This window comes from Octopus sinensis, linkage group LG2 (assembly GCF_006345805.1).
Source record: "Octopus sinensis linkage group LG2, ASM634580v1, whole genome shotgun sequence".
NCBI classification, from domain to species: Eukaryota; Metazoa; Mollusca; class Cephalopoda; order Octopoda; family Octopodidae; genus Octopus; species Octopus sinensis.
Window position 1 is genome coordinate 21,436,541 of NC_042998.1, and position 21,512 is coordinate 21,458,052.

At 30.7% G+C, this 21,512-nt stretch overlaps 1 protein-coding gene across 2 annotated transcripts in view; it reads left to right on the top strand.

Moving 5' to 3' along the window:
- The window catches only part of LOC115232437 (proline-rich transmembrane protein 1-like), a 32,319-nt gene extending 28,645 nt beyond the window's left edge, over window positions 1–3,674 (top strand). For both annotated transcript variants that reach the window (XM_029802309.2, XM_029802311.2), the window contains one exon: window positions 3,069–3,674. In XM_029802309.2, coding sequence (XP_029658169.1) covers window positions 3,069–3,218 — 150 coding nt within the window. In that variant the 3' untranslated portion in view covers window positions 3,219–3,674. The remainder of the gene's footprint in view (window positions 1–3,068) is intronic.
- Window positions 3,675–21,512: the final 17,838 nt, after the last annotated feature.

Consider the following 21,512-nt stretch of genomic DNA (forward strand, 5'->3'; position numbering starts at 1 on the left):
ATGCCGAGTCCTCATAACTTGTGAGATATCATCCCGTGATCAACATTATCAAAGGGTTTGCAAGATCTGAATCCAGGCATAATGCTGTAAAAGTTGAATACGGTAATTATTCCTGAGCGGAAGCCAAGCTGGGTGTTAGAGAGCAGGTCATTTGTGTTCTAGAACCATGATTAGCTTCCTCTTCACAATCCTTTACATAACTTCGCTACATGGGCCAGTTTCGATCGGCCTTTGCAAATTACTCTAACTTTTAGGGTTAGAAAATAAGTGTTTTTATTTACATTTTTTTAAAGATTTTTTAACTTTATCCCAGATCTCATAGGCACAACAGACTATTCTATCATCAAGATCATAATCACTCATAATTTTATTAGCTTCTGACTTAATGGACCTTATGGCATTTTTACTTACTGCTTTCTTCTTTCTTCATTAATTCATGATATTTACGGTGGTATTTTCCTTTGATGAACTAAGTAATTTGTGTTTTTTACTTGTTATTTACAAAGAACAATACTTTTGCATCGTCATTGTAGCTATTAAGAGTGACTGGCCGTATAACTGTAGCATTTCACTCGTAACTAATGTCTCCTTGGAGGCCTTATTGACTACCGATGCCCGGCTTCTATGGTCTAAGAAGTCACGTATCCCTTCTCCCCGTTTGCCGACTATGCCGAGTCCTCATAGCTTGTGACATATCACCCCATGATCAATATTATCAAAGGGCCAGTATGATCTATAGCCATACATAGGGTTTCAAAAGTTGAGTGCGGTAATCTATTCCTGAGCGGAAGCTAAGCTGGGTGTTAGAGAGCTGGTCATTGTCTTCTAGAAACACGATCAGCTTCCTTCTCACAATGCTTCGCTCACATGAGTTTATAGAGACGGGCCAATAGTTATTAGCACCCATTCTGATTTTTTCTTTTGTGGATGCAATATGTTATGCTTTCCTATAGCTTTCTGGAAGTTCTTTCTCTCCTGTCAGTTTAAAATGCAGCACAATTCGGTATGTGTGTCTCAGCATTTGTTCTATCAGCAGTCAACTGTGTTTCTGTCCAAGCCATGCATATTGCTTTATTAAATGTCTCTCAGGTATTGGGTTTTGTGCTGGTGTGATGTTACCAAGTTCCTTGTATTCAGCAATAACATTGGTGTGACATACAGGATGTCAATAACAACCACTTGTCTGACATATGTAGTGGCACCAGGGGTTTCCACTCTGGATCTTTAACTGTTTATAGTGGTCTGGTGTGCTGGTGTGCAGATTTTTCTGCAGTGTTTAAGGTAACCAAGTCAGCTGACTTACAATCTCCTGCACCATACTCTCAAAAGACCGCTGTTCAGCTGCTTGGTTACGTCTACATGTTGTTTTTCTGTAGTGCAGTGCGTGCAACGGTCGAATATTTCCAAAGTGGAGGCAGTGTGTGTTGTGACCTGGTTTTGTGCCATGAGGGATCTTGATGGAAGTTGACTCCTCAGAATAATTAGGTAGTGGCAATCAGTCAAGCCATGCTATTATTATAAGACACACGCTTACTGCATCAACTAATTTTAACAGCAAAATCTAGGTATTTGTGAGCTATGATCAACATCAGATCATATCCAGAAGAACAGATCTTTGATATTCCAGGCATTCTGTTTGACTGTATTTGGATTATATTATCCAATGTGATTTTATCCAATATCATTTTAAATGAGAGCATGTTGTAATTTGAGAAATTTGGCTGATATTTCAAACAGGTTCAGTTGTCACCTAGTGGTTGTGGCATAGACAGGTTAATGTTCCCTCTTGTACTTGATAAGGATTTCGTTGTAGGGATTGAAGAGGAGAAGCAAAACAAAAGGCCCGAAACAAGATCAAACAAGCAGTATGATTGTGATAGTTGGGATTATGATCCTTATATAAAGGGTCACTTGTAATACTTGTTTGCTCCATGAAGTCTAACAATTACCGTTTCAACTATTTCAACCACATCAGTCTTGTTTTACTCATCTTTAATATCTCTGCCAACTTACCATTATATATCAGGTTTCTATTAATCCAGTCTACATATATATTTCTTTACTACCCACAAGGGGCTACACACAGAGGGAACAAACAAGGACAGACAAACGGATTAAGTCGATAATATCGACCTCAGTGCATAACTGGTACTTAATTTATCGACCCCGAAAGGATGAGAGGCAAAGTCGACCTCGGCGGAATTTGAACCCAGAACGTAACGGCAGACGAAATACGGCGACGCATTTCGCTCGGCGTGCTAAGGTTTCTGCCAGCTCGCTGCCTTTAATCCAGTCTACATATATATTTCTTTACTACCCACATGGGGCTAAACATAGAGGGGACAAACAAGGACAGACAAACGGATTAAGTCGATTATATCGTCCCCATGTGTAACTGGTACTTATTTAATCGACCCCGAAAGGATGAAAGGCAAAGTTGACCTCGGCGGAATTTGAACCCAGAACCTAACGGCAGACGAAATACGGTTACGCATTTCGCCCAGCGTGATAACGTTTCTGCCACCTCGCCGCCTTTCCAGTCTACATATAATAACTCTAACACTTCAGTAGCAATTAACTAAGAAAAAGCATGACGTTTCGCAGCTTTGATAAAATATCTACTTTTATAAGAGCAGCGGTTATGAAACTGACTAATAATATCAGTTCACCACCACCACAACTACACCCACTCTGCAAAAATATTTGTGGTCACAGTAACACCCCCGCCATGCGTTCCTTTACTAAGAAGAAACAATATTGTTCATCCATATAATTCTATATAATTGCTGTTGTTAAGGCGGTGAGTTGACAAAATCGATAGCACCTCGAGAAAAATATCTAGCGGTTATTTGTCCGTCTTAACATTCTGAGTTCAAATCTCTCCATGACCACTTTACTTTTCATCCTTTAGGGATAGATAGAATAACTACTTGTTTAGTACTTGGGTCGATGTAATTCCCTTAACCACTCGCCCAAAATTGCTGGCCTTGTACCAAAATTAGAAACCAACATATTTGCTGTCGTTGGGTTTTTAAATGTAAACTAACTCTTGTCTTTCTGTCTTCTAGGCAAACTCAATGGCCCGAATGGGAGATATAGCAGGTGCAAACGAAGCAAACGATAAGGCAAGAGAATTCATCAAAATATCAGTTGCTGTTGGTTGTGTTTGTATTGTACTTTTAGTCACCCTGCCTTTTATAATAAATAGCTATTGCTAGTCATCCATAATAAATTATTCATTTTAAATGATTCATATTAAATGAAGTGTATTGTTTTTTATACATAGTACATTAATTATAATCATACAAATATATTCTCAGGCAGAAATTTTTAAATATACTGAGAACTACAGTCATTAAACGGGATATTTCCTAACAAATGACATAAATTTAAATATTGAACAATGACACATTTTGATCGGTGAATTCTGTGGCTTCAGCCTGATGACAAGAACCCATAAAAAGGGAAAACTATGAGTGTATAGAGATACTACTGGACCACTTGTACCATTCCTTCTCTCCAATTTTATCACTCACGAAGGCAAGAGGTGATGTTGCTGCATTTTGCTTTTATCTGAATCTTCTTTTTCATTATAACAGGAACTATCATATTTGAGAATAATTTTATAAGCGTAATTGTTAAATAAAGCAAACTTTTAAACTCTTTCCTAGTTTTTCAAAGTGTTGACTCAGGTTATTCATTTGAGGGTTTAACGTATATATGAGCGCTTAACTCGGTTTAACATAAATTAGACACTGGATACACAAAAAGATAAACTGTTATACACATACATTCATAAATATCGCTATACAACGCAACACAATATTTTAGATAATATTAGTAATAAGTGGCTAAAACTGAAATCTACATAGAAATATAGACCACAGATGTAGAGGAATATTTGTTTTAGCTTTTATTCATAAATATTTGGGTTAAAATTGGTTTAAAATCTTTCTTGGTATCATGTGAATGGGACATGGAGATCACTATAAATATACGAATGGAATTTTGCGGACAAGAAAGTAAACCTCTAATGCAGTAAAGCTGTAAGAGCAGCAGGGTTCACCTATGATAATAACACGCCGCACAGTCTAACGTAAACACAGGTGGTTGCCTATTTGGAAAACCTCCACGATGCATGCACACGCAGTTATGCACGCACGTGCTGGAGCGCAATCACATGAGCAAACACTCACGCATTCGCACCTACACACACATACGATCCTACACATTCACTCACAAGACCGATCCGACCACACAGGCAGACATATTGAACCGCACACTCGCACCTTATAAAACGGAAAAGAAAATCTTACCAACGGACAACTACTGCATTCGAACCCGCACTCGTCAGATACCGTCAACTAATGAATCGTATAACAAAATAATGGTCGTTTAATATTTGTAAATACACCAATAAAACAACTTGCATATTCCAGGAGGAGCGATAGCAGCAGTAGTAATAACAACAATAACTACTACGACTGATACTGCTGCTGCTACTACTACTACTACTACTACTACTAATAATAATAATAATAATAATAATAATAATAATAATAATAATAATAATACTAAAACCACCACCACTACTACTACTACTACTACTACTACTACTACTACTACTACTACTACTTACCAAATACTCAAGTGGAAATGCACTAACAAGGAATATGGACAGACAGACTTCATCACCCAAGCCTGACCAAACAGCGCCGCCCAGGTGAAATTCTTAAAGGAGACCCTCGCAGTTAATCGTACTTCTGACTTCTGTACTAGTGAATAAATTATCCTCATTCCCACGTATCTAGAAAAACAGAGAGCGAGGGTGAATATATCTGATGTGCCACCAGAAGTGGTCGTCTGGTGCGTGGTGATCTGCGGAGATCTGGAGGTAAGTGACATTCTCCAGTAGAATTGCCAGGATAATTGACTAGGAATAGCACTGGAAGTGGATCTTTTCCTTTTGAACGGCACTTTTCAACACAATTTCTAGTTAACTAAACACTTTTAAACTTCGTATACTGGTAGAATGTGTTTATAAAATAACATTTTTTCTTGGCTTTATTGAGAAAATCTATAGGTAGTAAGATATTTCGTCTGAAATTTCGAGCATTTCGGCAATTTTAACCAATCGCTGGAGTCCATTTAGGTAAACAACATTCCGTACTGTATGAATATGTCCCTCCTTTAAGAAACAGATTGAGTTTATTTACATTTGTGAAGAAAAACAATACCCTTCCCCCACCCCTAACCCTAACCCTAACCCTAACTCTAACCCTAACTAACCCTAACTCTCACCCTAAATCTAAAATAGATTGAAATGCAATAGATCGATACTAGGGCCATAATTATGGGTGACAATTTCATACGACACCGCTACGGAAAAATGGGATTTTTTTCTAGCGGTGTTAAATGAAAAAGTCACCCATAATTATGGCCCTAGTATCGATCTATTGCATTTCAATCTATTTTAGATTTAGGGTTAGGGTTAGTTTGGGTTAGGGTTAGGGTTAGGGGTGGGGGAAGGGTATATTTTTTCTTCACAAATGTAAATAAACCCAATCTGTTTCTTAAAGGAGGGACATATTCATACAGCACGGAATGTTATTTACCTAAATGGACTCCAGCAATTGGTTAAAAATGTATGTATTATGCATGCATATATGTATGTATGGTGTCAGGACAAAATACCCAGAGGACAAATTCTCCCCGGACAAATTTTGCACAAAAATATCAACTAAAAATTATTTTGCATATTTTTTTTATATAAAGTTTCATTTTCCTAAAACATCTTTAATGTAAAGAAAGAAATATATCTCAGGGGATGTTTGGCTGGGAGGGTATTTTGTCCGGAGGTATGTTATCTGGTGGGATTTTGTGGCATCCCTCTCGAAGTCTTTTCTCCGGAGTACTGAGATTTCCACACACTATATCTCGGAACTCAGGGCTGGATATTAAAAATCTGAATACAGCAATGCAGGGCCGTGTAGTGTGGAAAGAGATTGTCAATGGAGTTCCGACCAGCCATGGGTTGGTCGAAGGATGATGATCATAAGTACTTAGTGACCTAAAAATTCACTTAGTACTTAGTCTCCCATGCTTGACATCCCCGGACAAAAGCCTTCCAGACAAAATATCCCGGACAAAATACCCTGCCAGTCAATATCCCGATAACGGAAGAAAGCGCTAAAAGTGTAAATAAAATGTAAATAATAAAAGAATATATATAAGCGTCTAACATTCTGAATCTCTTTTTAATCTAAATATACAATATCTGTACATCACATCAAAAACTCCCTCTCCCTCTCCCCCTCTCTCTCTCTCTCTCTTCTCTCTCTCTCTCTTACACTTTCTCTCTATACACACACACACAAACAAACACGCATATATATATTATATATATATGCATATCTATATATAAATCTATATGCATACATATATACATTTTCAAAATAGGATAAAGTCTTTATAAGAATTTATCAATTAGTCAGCGGAAAAAACCTTATAAGGGAAACATTATTAATTATTCTCTTTAAATATATGTATTTATATTAAGGGCATTACTATACATAAATGCCTCACGCTACGAGGGACTCTTAGTGTCAAAACTACCATAATAAACAAACTGTACCGAACACAAGGGAATGCACTGACGATTAAAAAGTGCATTTTGTGCACTAATTATGAAATCATATGATCTGCGGCTGAATCTGTTTTTAAGGAGCTCGCTTCGAGAGTTGCATTCCCTTGCGTTCGGTACATTTTGTTTATTATGGTAGTTTTGTCTTTAAGAGTCCTACGTTGCGTGAGGCATTTATGTATAGTAATGCCCTTAATATAAATAAATACACACGCTCACACACACATATATACATACATACATACATACGTACATATATATATACATATACAGATATATATATATATATGTATATATACATATATATATATATATACATATATATATTTCTTTTACCATATATGAGTTACAAATACTGTTGTTTGTGGCGACTTACTTTTGTAGTAATAGATATAGTAGCCCTTTGACTGCTATTTCTAATATTTTCGGTATGTGGTTTAAGCAACTTGTTGCAAAAAACCCTTATTATAACTATATATATATATATATATATATATATATATATATATATATATATATATATATTATATATATATATATATATATATATATATATATATATATATATATACATGTACTTCATTTATCGAAATATGGTTCGCAACTTCATGATCAATGTCAAATTATTTTCTCAATTATTAGCACCTTGTCATCTTACGTCATTCCTATTCGTCTTCTATCGAGTTCCATAGTTCCTGAAGTGTGATACGTACTGTAGAGGACTTTGTCTTCGACATTTAGTTGCTATATCTTGCAAACTGAGCAACTGCGTAGATACTCCCATGTCTGAGTGAGAAGATGCCTCGTTGAATTGTTGGAAATTAAATGATCTAGTGACGTTAGCAAGTTTATAATTCACAATCTTTTAAAGAATTTTGGCGTCTGTGTGCGTGTGGGTGGGGTTACTTGTAGATCACCACTGCTTTCTTTGAACGGAAGATATAATTTAATATTTCATCTTTTATTTCAGACTGAGGTCTGCAGGGGATACAAACACTAAAAAAGATACATACATACACACATGCATATATACAAACATACATACATACATACATACATACATACATACATACATACATACATGCATGCATACATACATGCATACATGCATACATACATACATGCATACATACATACATACATACATATACACATACATACATACATACGTCCGTACGTACGTTCATACATACGTACATACATACATACATACGTACGTATGTACGTACATACATAGACTGCTCTTTTGTGGATTACTTAAAACATTATGCAAAGAATATGCATGAGATGAAAAAGAGCCTTCCCCTACTTACATCATTCTCAAAGGAAGTATTGTTAGAGCTTGGTCAGAATAAATGTTATTATACGGTTGTGAAAAGGTGAAAAACTATAAACCAGATTAGTAACCTCTCCATAAATGATCTGATTGTTTCCCCAATATCTAACAAGGAATGTTACAGGTGGTTAGGCGTGGATGGAAACATATCTTACAATGGCACCTGTAACAAGACACGTACCACTAAAGTATATTACAGCCGAATGAAGAAGATAGGGACCTCAGAACTCTCTGCATAAAATAAATCAGTTACCGCCTGAATGCCAATCTTGGGGAATTAGGCTTCTCAAAACCAGAAAGGAGAAGGCTAATTCGGAGACAACAGATCCAGGAGCAATTTTTAATTCTCTTTTACTCTTTTACTCTCTTTTACTCTTTTACTCTTTTACTTGTTTCAGTCATTTGACTGCGGTCATGCTGGAGCACCGCCTTTAGTCGAGCAAATCGACCCCGGGACTTATTCTTTGTAAGCCCAGTACTTATTCTATCGGTCTCTTTTGCCGAACCGCTAAGTGACGGGGACGTAAACACACCAGCATCGGTTGTCAAGCAATGCTAGGGGGACAAACACAGACACACAAACACACACACACATACATATATATATATATACATATATACGACAGGCTTCTTTCAGTTTCCGTCTACCAAATCCACTCACAAGGCATTGGTCGACCCGGGGCTATAGCAGAAGACACTTGCCCAAGATGCCACGCAGTGGGACTGAACCCGGAACCATGTGGTTTGTAAGCAAGCTACTTACCACACAGCCACTCCTGCGCCTATATATTTCTGTTCAGAGGTATAATATCTAACACTATTATGATTATCTTGAGCATCTAAAATGCAGTTTGAACACTTATTGCCAGGCTCCAAACAAGCGTAATACTGAAACGAGCAAAGGAGCCATGATATAAACTTACTCCTCTATTTACACATACACGCATTCACACACATATATTTTAAGTACAATACAGAGAAAATGTGTTTGGACATTAGTTTGTAAATAAATAAACATGCATACACTTAGAAAAAATAAAATAAATAATGACAGGATGAAGCAGCTCACCTCCCTTGTTCGAAGGTTTATAATGGACGCAGTTTGTGTGTCAAATAGCTAGCTTAAGGCGATGGCCTCATGGAGCTAATCAGCGACAGCTTTAGTCCTATATTTATAAGACTGCCATATTAGTATGGCGATAACTATTAATTTCCAGTAACGCTGTCGTAATCTCCTTTAGAGAGACTTAGTAATTTTAATATTTCTATAATTTAATATCAATTTACATATAAATCTCGTGCATGAAACAACGACTTCAGTACAGAAAGGAAACGAATAGCTCAACTGGTTTTGCTGCCCATGAGAAATATTTACTTCGTTCAATACAGATAGAAACTTAGGATGAGAGGTAGGAAGAGAGAGTTTTTGGCTACTAATATGGACAATGCAATAAGTAATACATACACGGATGTAAATATAGTTGACCAATAAAAAACATTTGCTTTAGAAATACACACACTAATACATACACATATGCAAACACCTCTCTCTCTCTCTCTCTCTCTCTCTCTGTATATATATGTATATATATAAATAGATGAGTGTATTTTACCTTGTTAACAATTAACACGGATAAATGAATGAATAGTTACCAGGGCAGCAAAAATCTCACAAGTAAAGATGTTGTAACTCCTTGTTTATAAAGGTTGAAACTTCGTGTTTACGTTGAATATTTGAATAATATGAATAAAAAATGGAGTTAACGCAGGTTTAAACAAGTATTTTACTTTCTACATATGTTTCAAAAATTCCACAGATACTTATTCAAAAGAATAAAAGGTATAAACAATGCAATCTTCTCTTCGGGAAAGTGAAAAAACGAAACTTGTCAATACGACATTTTAGCAAAAAATGATGGATTCGTATAGCGATAGACAGAACGCTATTAATATCGTTTAAAAAAACGTTATATGATATAACGTCATAAGTAGCTAACAGTACTTCCCATATCATAAACCGTTGACCAATCTTAAGTACATTAGCAAATTTAGTAATCATCCTGGAGCAATTACTAAGAATTTAGTTAAGAATATTTCATTTAGATTATCTAAATTATCTGCTAATGTTGATATTTTCAATAATAACGCTGAATTCTATAACTCTGCCTTAATCAAAGCAGCTTATACAGAGAAAATTTTCTACATTGATTCTGCTCAGTCTAATTGTAAATTCAATAATGTAGATAAGATTTCTAGTCGTAAAAGAATTATTGATAACAAACATAACTTACGCACCGATACAAAGCGAATGAAGGCAGATAACCGTTATTTATTTCCCTATTACCGATCTAAAAGTAAATATAACACCTTCAAAAGTAATTACGCTATGAATACTAGTAAAAATATTTGGTTAATAATTCCTTACGGGAGACAAATTAAATCTAATCTCCCACTGCTGTTTCGTCAAGCTATTGCTAGGAATTTTCCAAATAATTCTAGATATTACTCTATAATTAATTCACATAAGGTTAGGATAGGTTTTCAAACACAAAAAATCTCTTGCAAATTATATCTTCTCATAATAACAAACTTAAATATTAATACATTTACTAATACTAACATTAATTTAGCTACTAACATTAATTTAGCTACAACCCTCTAGAAATATTAATAACAAGGTTATTGTATCTGAAGTCAATCCCAATAGAATTAAATTTATGTCAAGTAACTCTAAGATTAAAAATTCTGTATACCAGTGTATAATCAGTACTCGTAATAAAGTACGATTTTACATTGGAAGCACATCGTTAGAGTTATCTAAGAGAATTTCTATCCATTACTCAACATTTAGGGATAGAAATAAATGGAATAGTACCGGTCTCAGCAAACTGATTTGGGATTTAAAAGACCACAATGAACAATTTCATTTAGAATGGTTGATCCTCTCAATTTCGATACCATATGACAAAGGCAAGAAATTCTGTCTTCTCTGCAATTCTGAGCTATTTTTCATTATTTTTTCTAAAAATACTCTAGTAAGCACGGTTATAGAACGAGCATACAGATGTAAGCATTGGCAGAAACATACTTTTAGTGCATATAAGTAGTCTCTATCATTATATATAGTTTAGACTTTAATTTCCTTTATATTTAACATTTACTATTAATATCCCTACTCTTTCTGTTAGCTACTTATGACGTTATATCATATAACGTTTTTTTAAACGATATTAATAGCGTTCTGTCTATCGCTATACGAATCCATCATTTTTTGCTAAAATGTCGTATTGGCAAGTTTCGTTTTTTCACTTTCCCGAAGAGAAGATTGCATTGTTTATACCTTTTATTCTTTTGAATAAGTATCTGTGGAATTTTTGAAACATATGTAGAAAGTAAAATACTTGTTTAAACCTGCGTTAACTCCATTTTTTATTCATATATGTATATATATATATATATATATATATATATATATATATATATATATATATATATATATATATATATATATATACATATATATATGCATTTATACTTATATTTATATTGTATATATATATATATATAATGTATATACATATGTATTTATATGTGTATGGATCTGTATATCTATCTATCTATCTATCTATCTATCTATCTATCTATCTATCTATCTATCTATATATATATATATATATATATATATATATATATATATATGCAAGTGAATATTTATGTATATGCACTCGAATAATTACGCCAGGTTACACGCATGCAAGCGTGTGTGTAAATATAGAATTTTCGGTGCCAAAATGTATTTACGGATTGCATCCTAAATATTATGCGTTTTCTTTACAGTTCATTTTATTTCATATCTCCTTAAAATAAACACCCCACTGGCAAGCAACTCCCTTATACACTAACATGCACTTCTCACGACATTTTTGCCCAAAAACTTAGACTTGCTTAGTCAAACTAACTTCAGTGAAATTTTTGGCGAGCACCAGTGTAATACAAAAGAGTTTTATTTTTATTTTATTCTTATTTATTTATTACTATGGTTTAGGTTTCCTTAACGTCTCACAATTGCAGATCAGTTAGACCGGTGATTCTAAAGCGAAAATCATTCGATCCCCCACAGAATACGGTCTCACACATAAGTCTCGCGGCGAGTTAAAATGGCGTATACGGGTATTGCAGACATGTCTGTGAGTTCCCTAGCATTAATTGCTAGACGCACGAGCACATTTTTATAATCCACATTTTTAACTCGTTGAGATAATTTTGACAGTATAAATGTTGTATGTAATGATAACTGTCTATTATTAGATTTCCCTGTTTGTTATTCTGTTGAAACCGGATTTAAACCTGTTGAGTAAACTACCAATGAAAATTTGCTATCCTCTTAATAATGGTACTATTTAAAAAAAATACATATTTAGGTCAGCTACAAAGCTCAGGCTGAATAAGAATAACAATCTTTTAATTTTGTTACTCAATAGTTTAGCAGGTTAAGGTTTTGGTATTCATTTATTTGCATTTTTACATATTTACCTATTTATTTATTTGCACCTCATAACCGGTCCGTGGAAGTAAATTATTTTCGCTACGCAATAACACTTGCTTTTGTAAGCTACAACGAAAATATTGTTGCGATATGATGCAGCTACAATAAACAGAAATTGCCAATGATAGATATTTTTTTAAACGATAACGTGTCTAAAGAAGGTACAGCGGTAAGCAAAGTTCAAACGAAGGCCATAAGCAAGGTTATTTGAGAACAACTGACACGACGATCCTGGAAAACTGCAAGAAAGAGCGCTGCTTCACGAACAAAAGTAATAAATGTATTTAGTTATCGAAATAATGTTCGCAATTTCCTGATCAATTTCAAATTATTTTCTCAATCCTCAGAATGTACCATTCTGTTTCGTAACACTGATTTCTACACGCCAACCATTTTGCTTGCCATTCGATTCATCAAATATTGATCCAGAATCAAACCAACCAAAAGTTTTCTACTGAAAATTTTACCAAAAATTTCTCCTTACATTATACCGACTATTTTACTCAATATATTTTGAAATTATATTAACCAAAATTTAACTGTGATCCCCGTTTCTATTCACCTAAAATATTCTACAATTTCAAACAATTTTTTTTAAATAGGCGCTGGTATTCTATGTAGCTATTCTATGAGTACTTTTGTCAGACAGAAATTCTGTGGATGACCGTCCACACACACATAAACATATATGCGTATGTATATATATAATAATAATAAATATTAGGGAATAAATCCAAATTTACAGGAAAAAATCAGATTTAGGATTAAATCCAATTTTATAGTAAAATATTATATAATATAATTCGAGACAAAACCACTATTTGCAAAACAAACAAGGAAAGACTTAATCAATACATAAAAATTTTTAATATAAAGAAATAAACCGCCACTACAATCGTTTCATGTCTTCAATGACATTCGTCAGGTGGATTTTCGATCTAAAATATCAATATATTAAAATATAAGTTTAAAACAATAAAATTATCAATGAAAAATATAAATATATATAACCTATATATAATCTATATATAATCTATATATAATCAATATATAATCTAAAATAAACCCTATAAACAATTGAATATAAAGAAACCTATTATTAAAGTTCTCATATTTAAAGATGTACAAAAAACAAAAAACAAAAAACAAAAAGCAAAATACAAAAAACAAAAAAACAAAAAACAAAACAACAAAAACAAAAAACAAAAAACAAAAACAAAAAACAAAAACAAAAACAAAAACAAAAACAAAAACAAAAGCAAAAACAAAAACAAAATAAAAATAAACTATATATACACACATGCTCATACACATATAACTAAATATATATAACCATATCTAAATACATACACTAACTCACACACCAATATATATATATCTCTATACATACACATAAAAACGTCTAGGCAACAATAAATGAATAAATTTAAAAAATAGCCAAATACTTCAACACATTACTTATTCTTACTCCCTCACACACACATACAACCCACAGTCATAAACAATATGCATATACCCGCTCACACATACATATACATACATACAGAACTCGATAAATACACAAATATATTCACACCCACACCCATACAGATAAATAAATAACGCAAACAATCACACACACACACACACATTCACACATACATAAACACTCAAAAGAAAATAAACAATTCTTAGCGCGTGGTGATCGAACGTTTTTAAAAAAATTATAAATGGAAAGAATGGAATAATATTTAATCAACGTAAAAATACAGAATTTACTCCAAAATCATCAATAAACCAATCATGATAATGAAACCCATATATACATATAATGATAAAACACCCTATACCATACACAATAATCCCTATATAGCAATCCCCATATTACATTCACACACAAAACTACACATACTTAAAACACACACCCATAACATATACATATACCCCCTCACATATACATATACATACGTACTAAACTCGATATATACAACAATATATTCACACCCACACCCAAATAGATAAATAAAATACACAACCAAGTACGCACACACACACACATTTACACATACATAAACGTTATTCAAAATTATGAATGGAATAAATGGAATAATATTTTAAACACTTAAACAGACAGAAATTACTACAAATTTTTTAATAAAACTACCATGATAAACGAAAACTCATATATACATATAACGATAAAATCTCCCTTTACTAAACACTATAACATACCTATATAGCAATCCCCCTATCTATACATTCACACACAAATCCACACACGTAAAACATACACCCACTACATATACATATACCCACTCCACTCACACATACATATACATACGTACAAACCTCGATATATACATCAAAATATTCACTCCCACACCCATACAAATAAATAAATATACGCACACACACACACATTTACACATACATAAACACTCAAAAGAAAAACAACACATCGACACATAATACGATATATAAAATACTCCATAAGTAACCAGATTATCATAAGTAACAAGATTAACATAAGGAGAAAAAAATACATACCTCCTAATCTGTTTTAATTTATGAAGTGAATTCAAACTCTAGCCGTTATAACTTTAAACAAGATTACGTTACCATAGGAACCGAACATATTTATAAAAATTCTTAGCTCGGTGAACGAACGTCATTTAAAATTATGAATGGAACAGAATGGAATTATAAAATTCTTTGCACGTGGAGAACGAACGTTATTCAAAATTATGAATGGAATAAATGGAATAATACAGACAGAAATTACTACAAATTCTTTAATAAAACTACCATTATAAACGAAATACATATAACGATAAAAACTCCCTTTAGTAAACACTAGAACATACCTATATAGCAATCCCCCTATCTATACATTCACACACAAATACACACACGTAAAACACACACCCACTACATATACATATACCCACTCCACTCACACATACATATACATACGTACAAACCTCGATATATACATCAAAATATTCACTCCCACACCCATACAAATAAATAAATAAAATAAATATCCCTAAAAAAATGGGTGCAATCTCACGCACATCAATCATGCATGTATACAAGTGCATACACAAACACACACTTTTACATAGTAATCATGCACTCCCACATCTACACATGCACTTATACACGCGCACACATGCACACACACCCATAATATGCATATTCACAGACACTCTCCTAGACAACTAAATATACGTATAAATGGCTACAAAACAATACCCAATAAAAACCACCAAGAACAACATACCAAGCTATAATGCATGGGGACTAAAATACTAAAAAATTCTTAATAAAAAATCATGATAAATGAAATCCATACATACAAATATAAAGATAAAACCCCCTTATCAAATCCACAATACACACAAATACACACACATATATACACACACCCACAAACATAACCATATACACACTCACACATACATATACATACGTACAAAACTCGATATATACACCAATATATTCAATCCGACTCTCAATAAATGATTAAATAAATACAAATACAAACATAAATATATATATATATAAAATATATATAAATATATACATTCACACATATCATCCCATACACATATTTATAAAATACACTCTTTCAAAAAAGTAAATAAATATTAATATATGTATATATGAGTGTGTACACGCAGACGGGTGCAATCACACGCACATTCAAAACATGCATTTATACAAGTGCATAAACAATCCCACTCAATTACATAGCACTCATACACTCCCGCATCTACACTTGCACTTGTACACACGCACACATGCATACACACCCATACCTACCTATTCACGGATAATCTCCTAAATATCTATATAAACGTATATTGCAACAAACAATACCCAAATAAAACTGCCATATTCAACATACCAAATAAAATACAAGGGGATTGTAAACATTCACACATACATACAAAACACAATATATACACCTCTAAATACGCCCAATCATCCATAATAAAATATCCCCATATATACATATAACATATACATAATAAAATAAAATAAATAAATAAATAAGTAAATAAAATAAAATAAATCTAATATAACTAAATAAAGTTTTAACTTACCATAAAATGAATTAATAAAAACAAAGAAATACCAATTAAAGACTAACTATAATTAAAGCCTAAACTATATAACTAAAAATATATATGGTACTCTAAACTAAGATTAATATTAAACTAAAGTAACCTTTAAAGGAAGCTATTAAAGTTATTTAACATGAAACTTATTATATAGGTAAAGTAACATATGTCTGCATTTTATTTTGCGCTCTTCACCTGTATTAAGTAAATTATCATACTTATAAAATAAAATTTCTTTAAACTCATTAGAGCATAAATAACAACAATTCGCTCCTATAGTATATGATTCAGTTTTACAAATTATTTCCCATGTTAAACTATAATTAATATTTTGTGATTTAAGTCTCCAAATGTACTTACTAAGTCCAGTGGAGTTGATTAAGTTTTTATTTTTAAAAGAATTCATATGTTGTGCGATTCTTAATTTTATTTTAGTGGAAGTAGACCCTATATAAACCGCTTTTGGGTAATTATTATTCTTAAAATTATTATCATGTAATGTAACTATACATTTATACACTACATCTCTAATATCACAATTATTATTCAATATACATTTAAATTTATCTCTACAAGTACAATTAATATAAGTCTTATCTCTATTATTATTATTATCTAAGAATTTATATTTATAAAAATTATTCAGTTTAAATTTATTAAATGAAGAAATAATGTTACCTACATTATTAGTGATGGAATAACCTACTCCAAAATTATTACTAGAGAAAATGTTTCTATATTTACGATTATCTCTAATAAATAGTTCTATAATATCTAAAATCTCTTTGATAATATTCGTTTTAACTTGAACACCATAAGGAACTATTAACCAAATTTTATTCTTATTAACCTTATTACAATTGTCATTATTATAATTATTATATTTATAATAATTTAACTTATTAAAATTATTATCAGAATTATATCTATGTACAGCATTTAAGGAATTATTAATATTATTAATTGTATCACTATTATTATTATTATTATAATTATTAATTTTATTATTATTTTTATTATTCTTATTTTTATTATTATTATTTCCATTTTTATTTTTATTTTTATTTTTATTATTTTTATTTTTATAATTTCTAATATTTTTACCACTAATACTAACAAAATTATAATTATTATTATAATTATCTTGAAAATTATTAGTTAAATCTGTATCATTAATATTATAAAATTTAATATTCTTATTATAACCTGCCCCTCTAAGGGCCTCATTATAATAAGTAGCATGTTTATTAAAAATCTCTATATCATAAGAGAGTAATGAAATACGTTTACTTATTGTTTTTTGTTTTTTGTTTTTGTTGTTTTGTTTTTTTGTTTTTTGTTTTTTGTTTTTTGTTTTTTGTTTTTTGTTTTTTGTTTTTTGTACATCTTTAAATATGAGAACTTTAATAATAGGTTTCTTTATATTCAATTGTTTATAGGGTTTATTTTAGATTATATATTGATTATACATAGATTATATATAGATTATATATAGGTTATATATATTTATATTTTTCATTGATAATTTTATTATTTTAAACTTATATTTTAATATATTGATATTTTAGATCGAAAATCCACCTGACGAATGTCATTGAAGACATAAAACGATTGTAGTGGCGGTTTATTTCTTTATATTAAAAATTTTTATGTATTGATTAAGTCTTTCCTTGTTTGTTTTGCAAAATAGTGGTTTTGTCTCGAATTATATTATATATATATATATATATATATAATATATATATATATAAAATATATATAAATATATACATTCACACATATCATCCCATACACATATTATAAAATACACTCTTTCAAAAAAGTAAATAAATATTAATATATGTATATATGAGTGTGTACACGCAGACGGGTGCAATCACACGCACATTCAAAACATGCATTTATACAAGTGCATAAACAATCCCACTCAATTACATAGCACTCATACACTCCCGCATCTACACTTGCACTTGTACACACGCACACATGCATACACACCCATACCTACCTATTCACGGATAATCTCCTAAATATCTATATAAACGTATATTGCAACAAACAATACCCAAATAAAACTGCCATATTCAACATACCAAATAAAATACAAGGGGATTGTAAACATTCACACATACATACAAAACACAATATATACACCTCTAAATACGCCCAATCATCCATAATAAAATATCCCCATATATACATATAACATATACATAATAAAATAAATAAATAAATAAATAAATAAGTAAATAAAATAAAATAAATCTAATATAACTAAATAAAGTTTAATAAAGTTTTAACTTACCATAAAATGAATTAATAAAAACAAAGAAATACCAATTAAAGACTAACTATAATTAAAGCCTAAACTATATAACTAAAAATATATATGGTACTCTAAACTAAGATTAATATTAAACTAAAGTAACCTTTAAAGGAAGCTATTAAAGTTATTTAACATGAAACTTATTATATAGGTAAAGTAACATATGTCTGCATTTTATTTTGCGCTCTTCACCTGTATTAAGTAAATTATCATACTTATAAAATAAAATTTCTTTAAACTCATTAGAGCATAAATAACAACAATTCGCTCCTATAGTATATGATTCAGTTTTACAAATTATTTCCCATGTTAAACTATAATTAATATTTTGTGATTTAAGTCTCCAAATGTACTTACTAAGTCCAGTGGAGTTGATTAAGTTTTTATTTTTAAAAGAATTCATATGTTGTGCGATTCTTAATTTTATTTTAGTGGAAGTAGACCCTATATAAACCGCTTTTGGGTAATTATTATTCTTAAAATTATTATCATGTAATGTAACTATACATTTATACACTACATCTCTAATATCACAATTATTATTCATATACATTTAAATTTATCTCTACAAGTACAATTAATATAAGTCTTATCTCTATTATTATTATTATCTAAGAATTTATATTTATAAAAATTATTCAGTTTAAATTTATTAAATGAAGAAATAATGTTACCTACATTATTAGTGATGGAATAACCTACTCCAAAATTATTACTAGAGAAAATGTTTCTATATTTACGATTATCTCTAATAAATAGTTCTATAATATCTAAAATCTCTTTGATAATATTCGTTTTAACTTGAACACCATAAGGAACTATTAACCAAATTTTATTCTTATTAACCTTATTACAATTGTCATTATTATAATTATTATATTTATAATAATTAACTTATTAAAATTATTATCAGAATTATATCTATGTACAGCATTTAAGGAATTATTAATATTATTAATTGTATCACTATATTATTATTATTATAATTATTAATTTTATTATTATTTTTATTATTCTTACTTTTATTATTATTATTTCCATTTTTATTTTTATTTTTATTTTTATTATTTTTATTTTTATAATTTCTAATATTTTTACCACTAATACTAACAAAATTATAATTATTATTATAATTATCTTGAAAATTATTAGTTAAATCTGTATCATTAATATTATAAAATTTAATATTCTTATTATAACCTGCCCCTCTAAGGGCCTCATTATAATAAGTAGCATGTTTATTAAAAATCTCTATATCATAAGAGAGTAATGAAATACGTTTACTTATTGTTTTTTGTTTTTTGTTTTTGTTGTTTTGTTTTTTTGTTTTTTTTTGTTTTTTGTATTTTGTTTTTTGTTTTTTGTACATCTTTAAATATGAGAACTTTAATAATAGGTTTCTTTATATTCAATTGTTTATAGGGTTTATTTTAGATTATATATTGATTATACATAGATTATATATAGATTATATATAGGTTATATATATTTATATTTTCATGATAATTTTATTATTTTAAACTTATATTTTAATATATTGATATTTTAGATCGAAAATCCACCTGACGAATGTCATTGAAGACATAAAACGATTGTAGTGGCGGTTTATTTCTTTATATTAAAAATTTTTATGTATTGATTAAGTCTTTCCTTGTTTGTTTTGCAAAATAGTGGTTTTGTCTCGAATTATATTATATATATATATATATATATATATATATATATATATATATATATATATATACATATGTATGTATGTATGTATGTATATATGTGTGTGTGTGTGTAGAAAGAGAAACGATGAAAAAGCACTGAAGATTTGTTTTACAGGATTTAAGAGAATATTACAGTCATGATAATACAGATATACAATTAAGGGGTTGTTCTTTCAACATAATTGAAGTAAGGATCGGTCTCGCATTGCTCATCAAGCTGGGAGCTAAAAAGATATGTTGCTAGGGAGGAAAATATATTACTCGGGGTGATAATTGTTCACTCATTTATTTTGCAGTAAGGGGGAGGTAAATCTGTAATTTTTACTTTCTGTTTTCTTTTGTGTTCTCTGTTTTATTATGGCTTATATTTTCCATTAGATGGGATAAGTCCTTTATTTTGAATATAGGTTCATTAGCAAGTTTGGTTTATAGTTTTGGGTAAATGAGGTTTCTTTATTCGGTGCTAGGAATAAGCTCGTGATGAAACAGCTAAAAAATACTGGAACGTAGTTAACCCCAACATAACCAACTCACAGCGATAATTGTCCGGAATTGTCCGGAATTTTCCAGCTGCCATCACTAAATTTGCCTGCCTCTCCAAATTTGGTTAACAAACACGGCTGTGGAATATATCCAACTTAGAAACATCTTGAAACTACAGTTCATACGAATTTCTTCTACATTTTCGAAAATATCGTTGAGCGACAAGACATTCCCAACTGTATTAAGAAAATAATGTTACAGCCCTAATGTTGAGAGTTATCAATGATCTCACTGGAGAGAGAGGATGATTTGCCTTTTTATAGCATTTATTGTTTAGCTTTCTTCCTTTATTCTTGA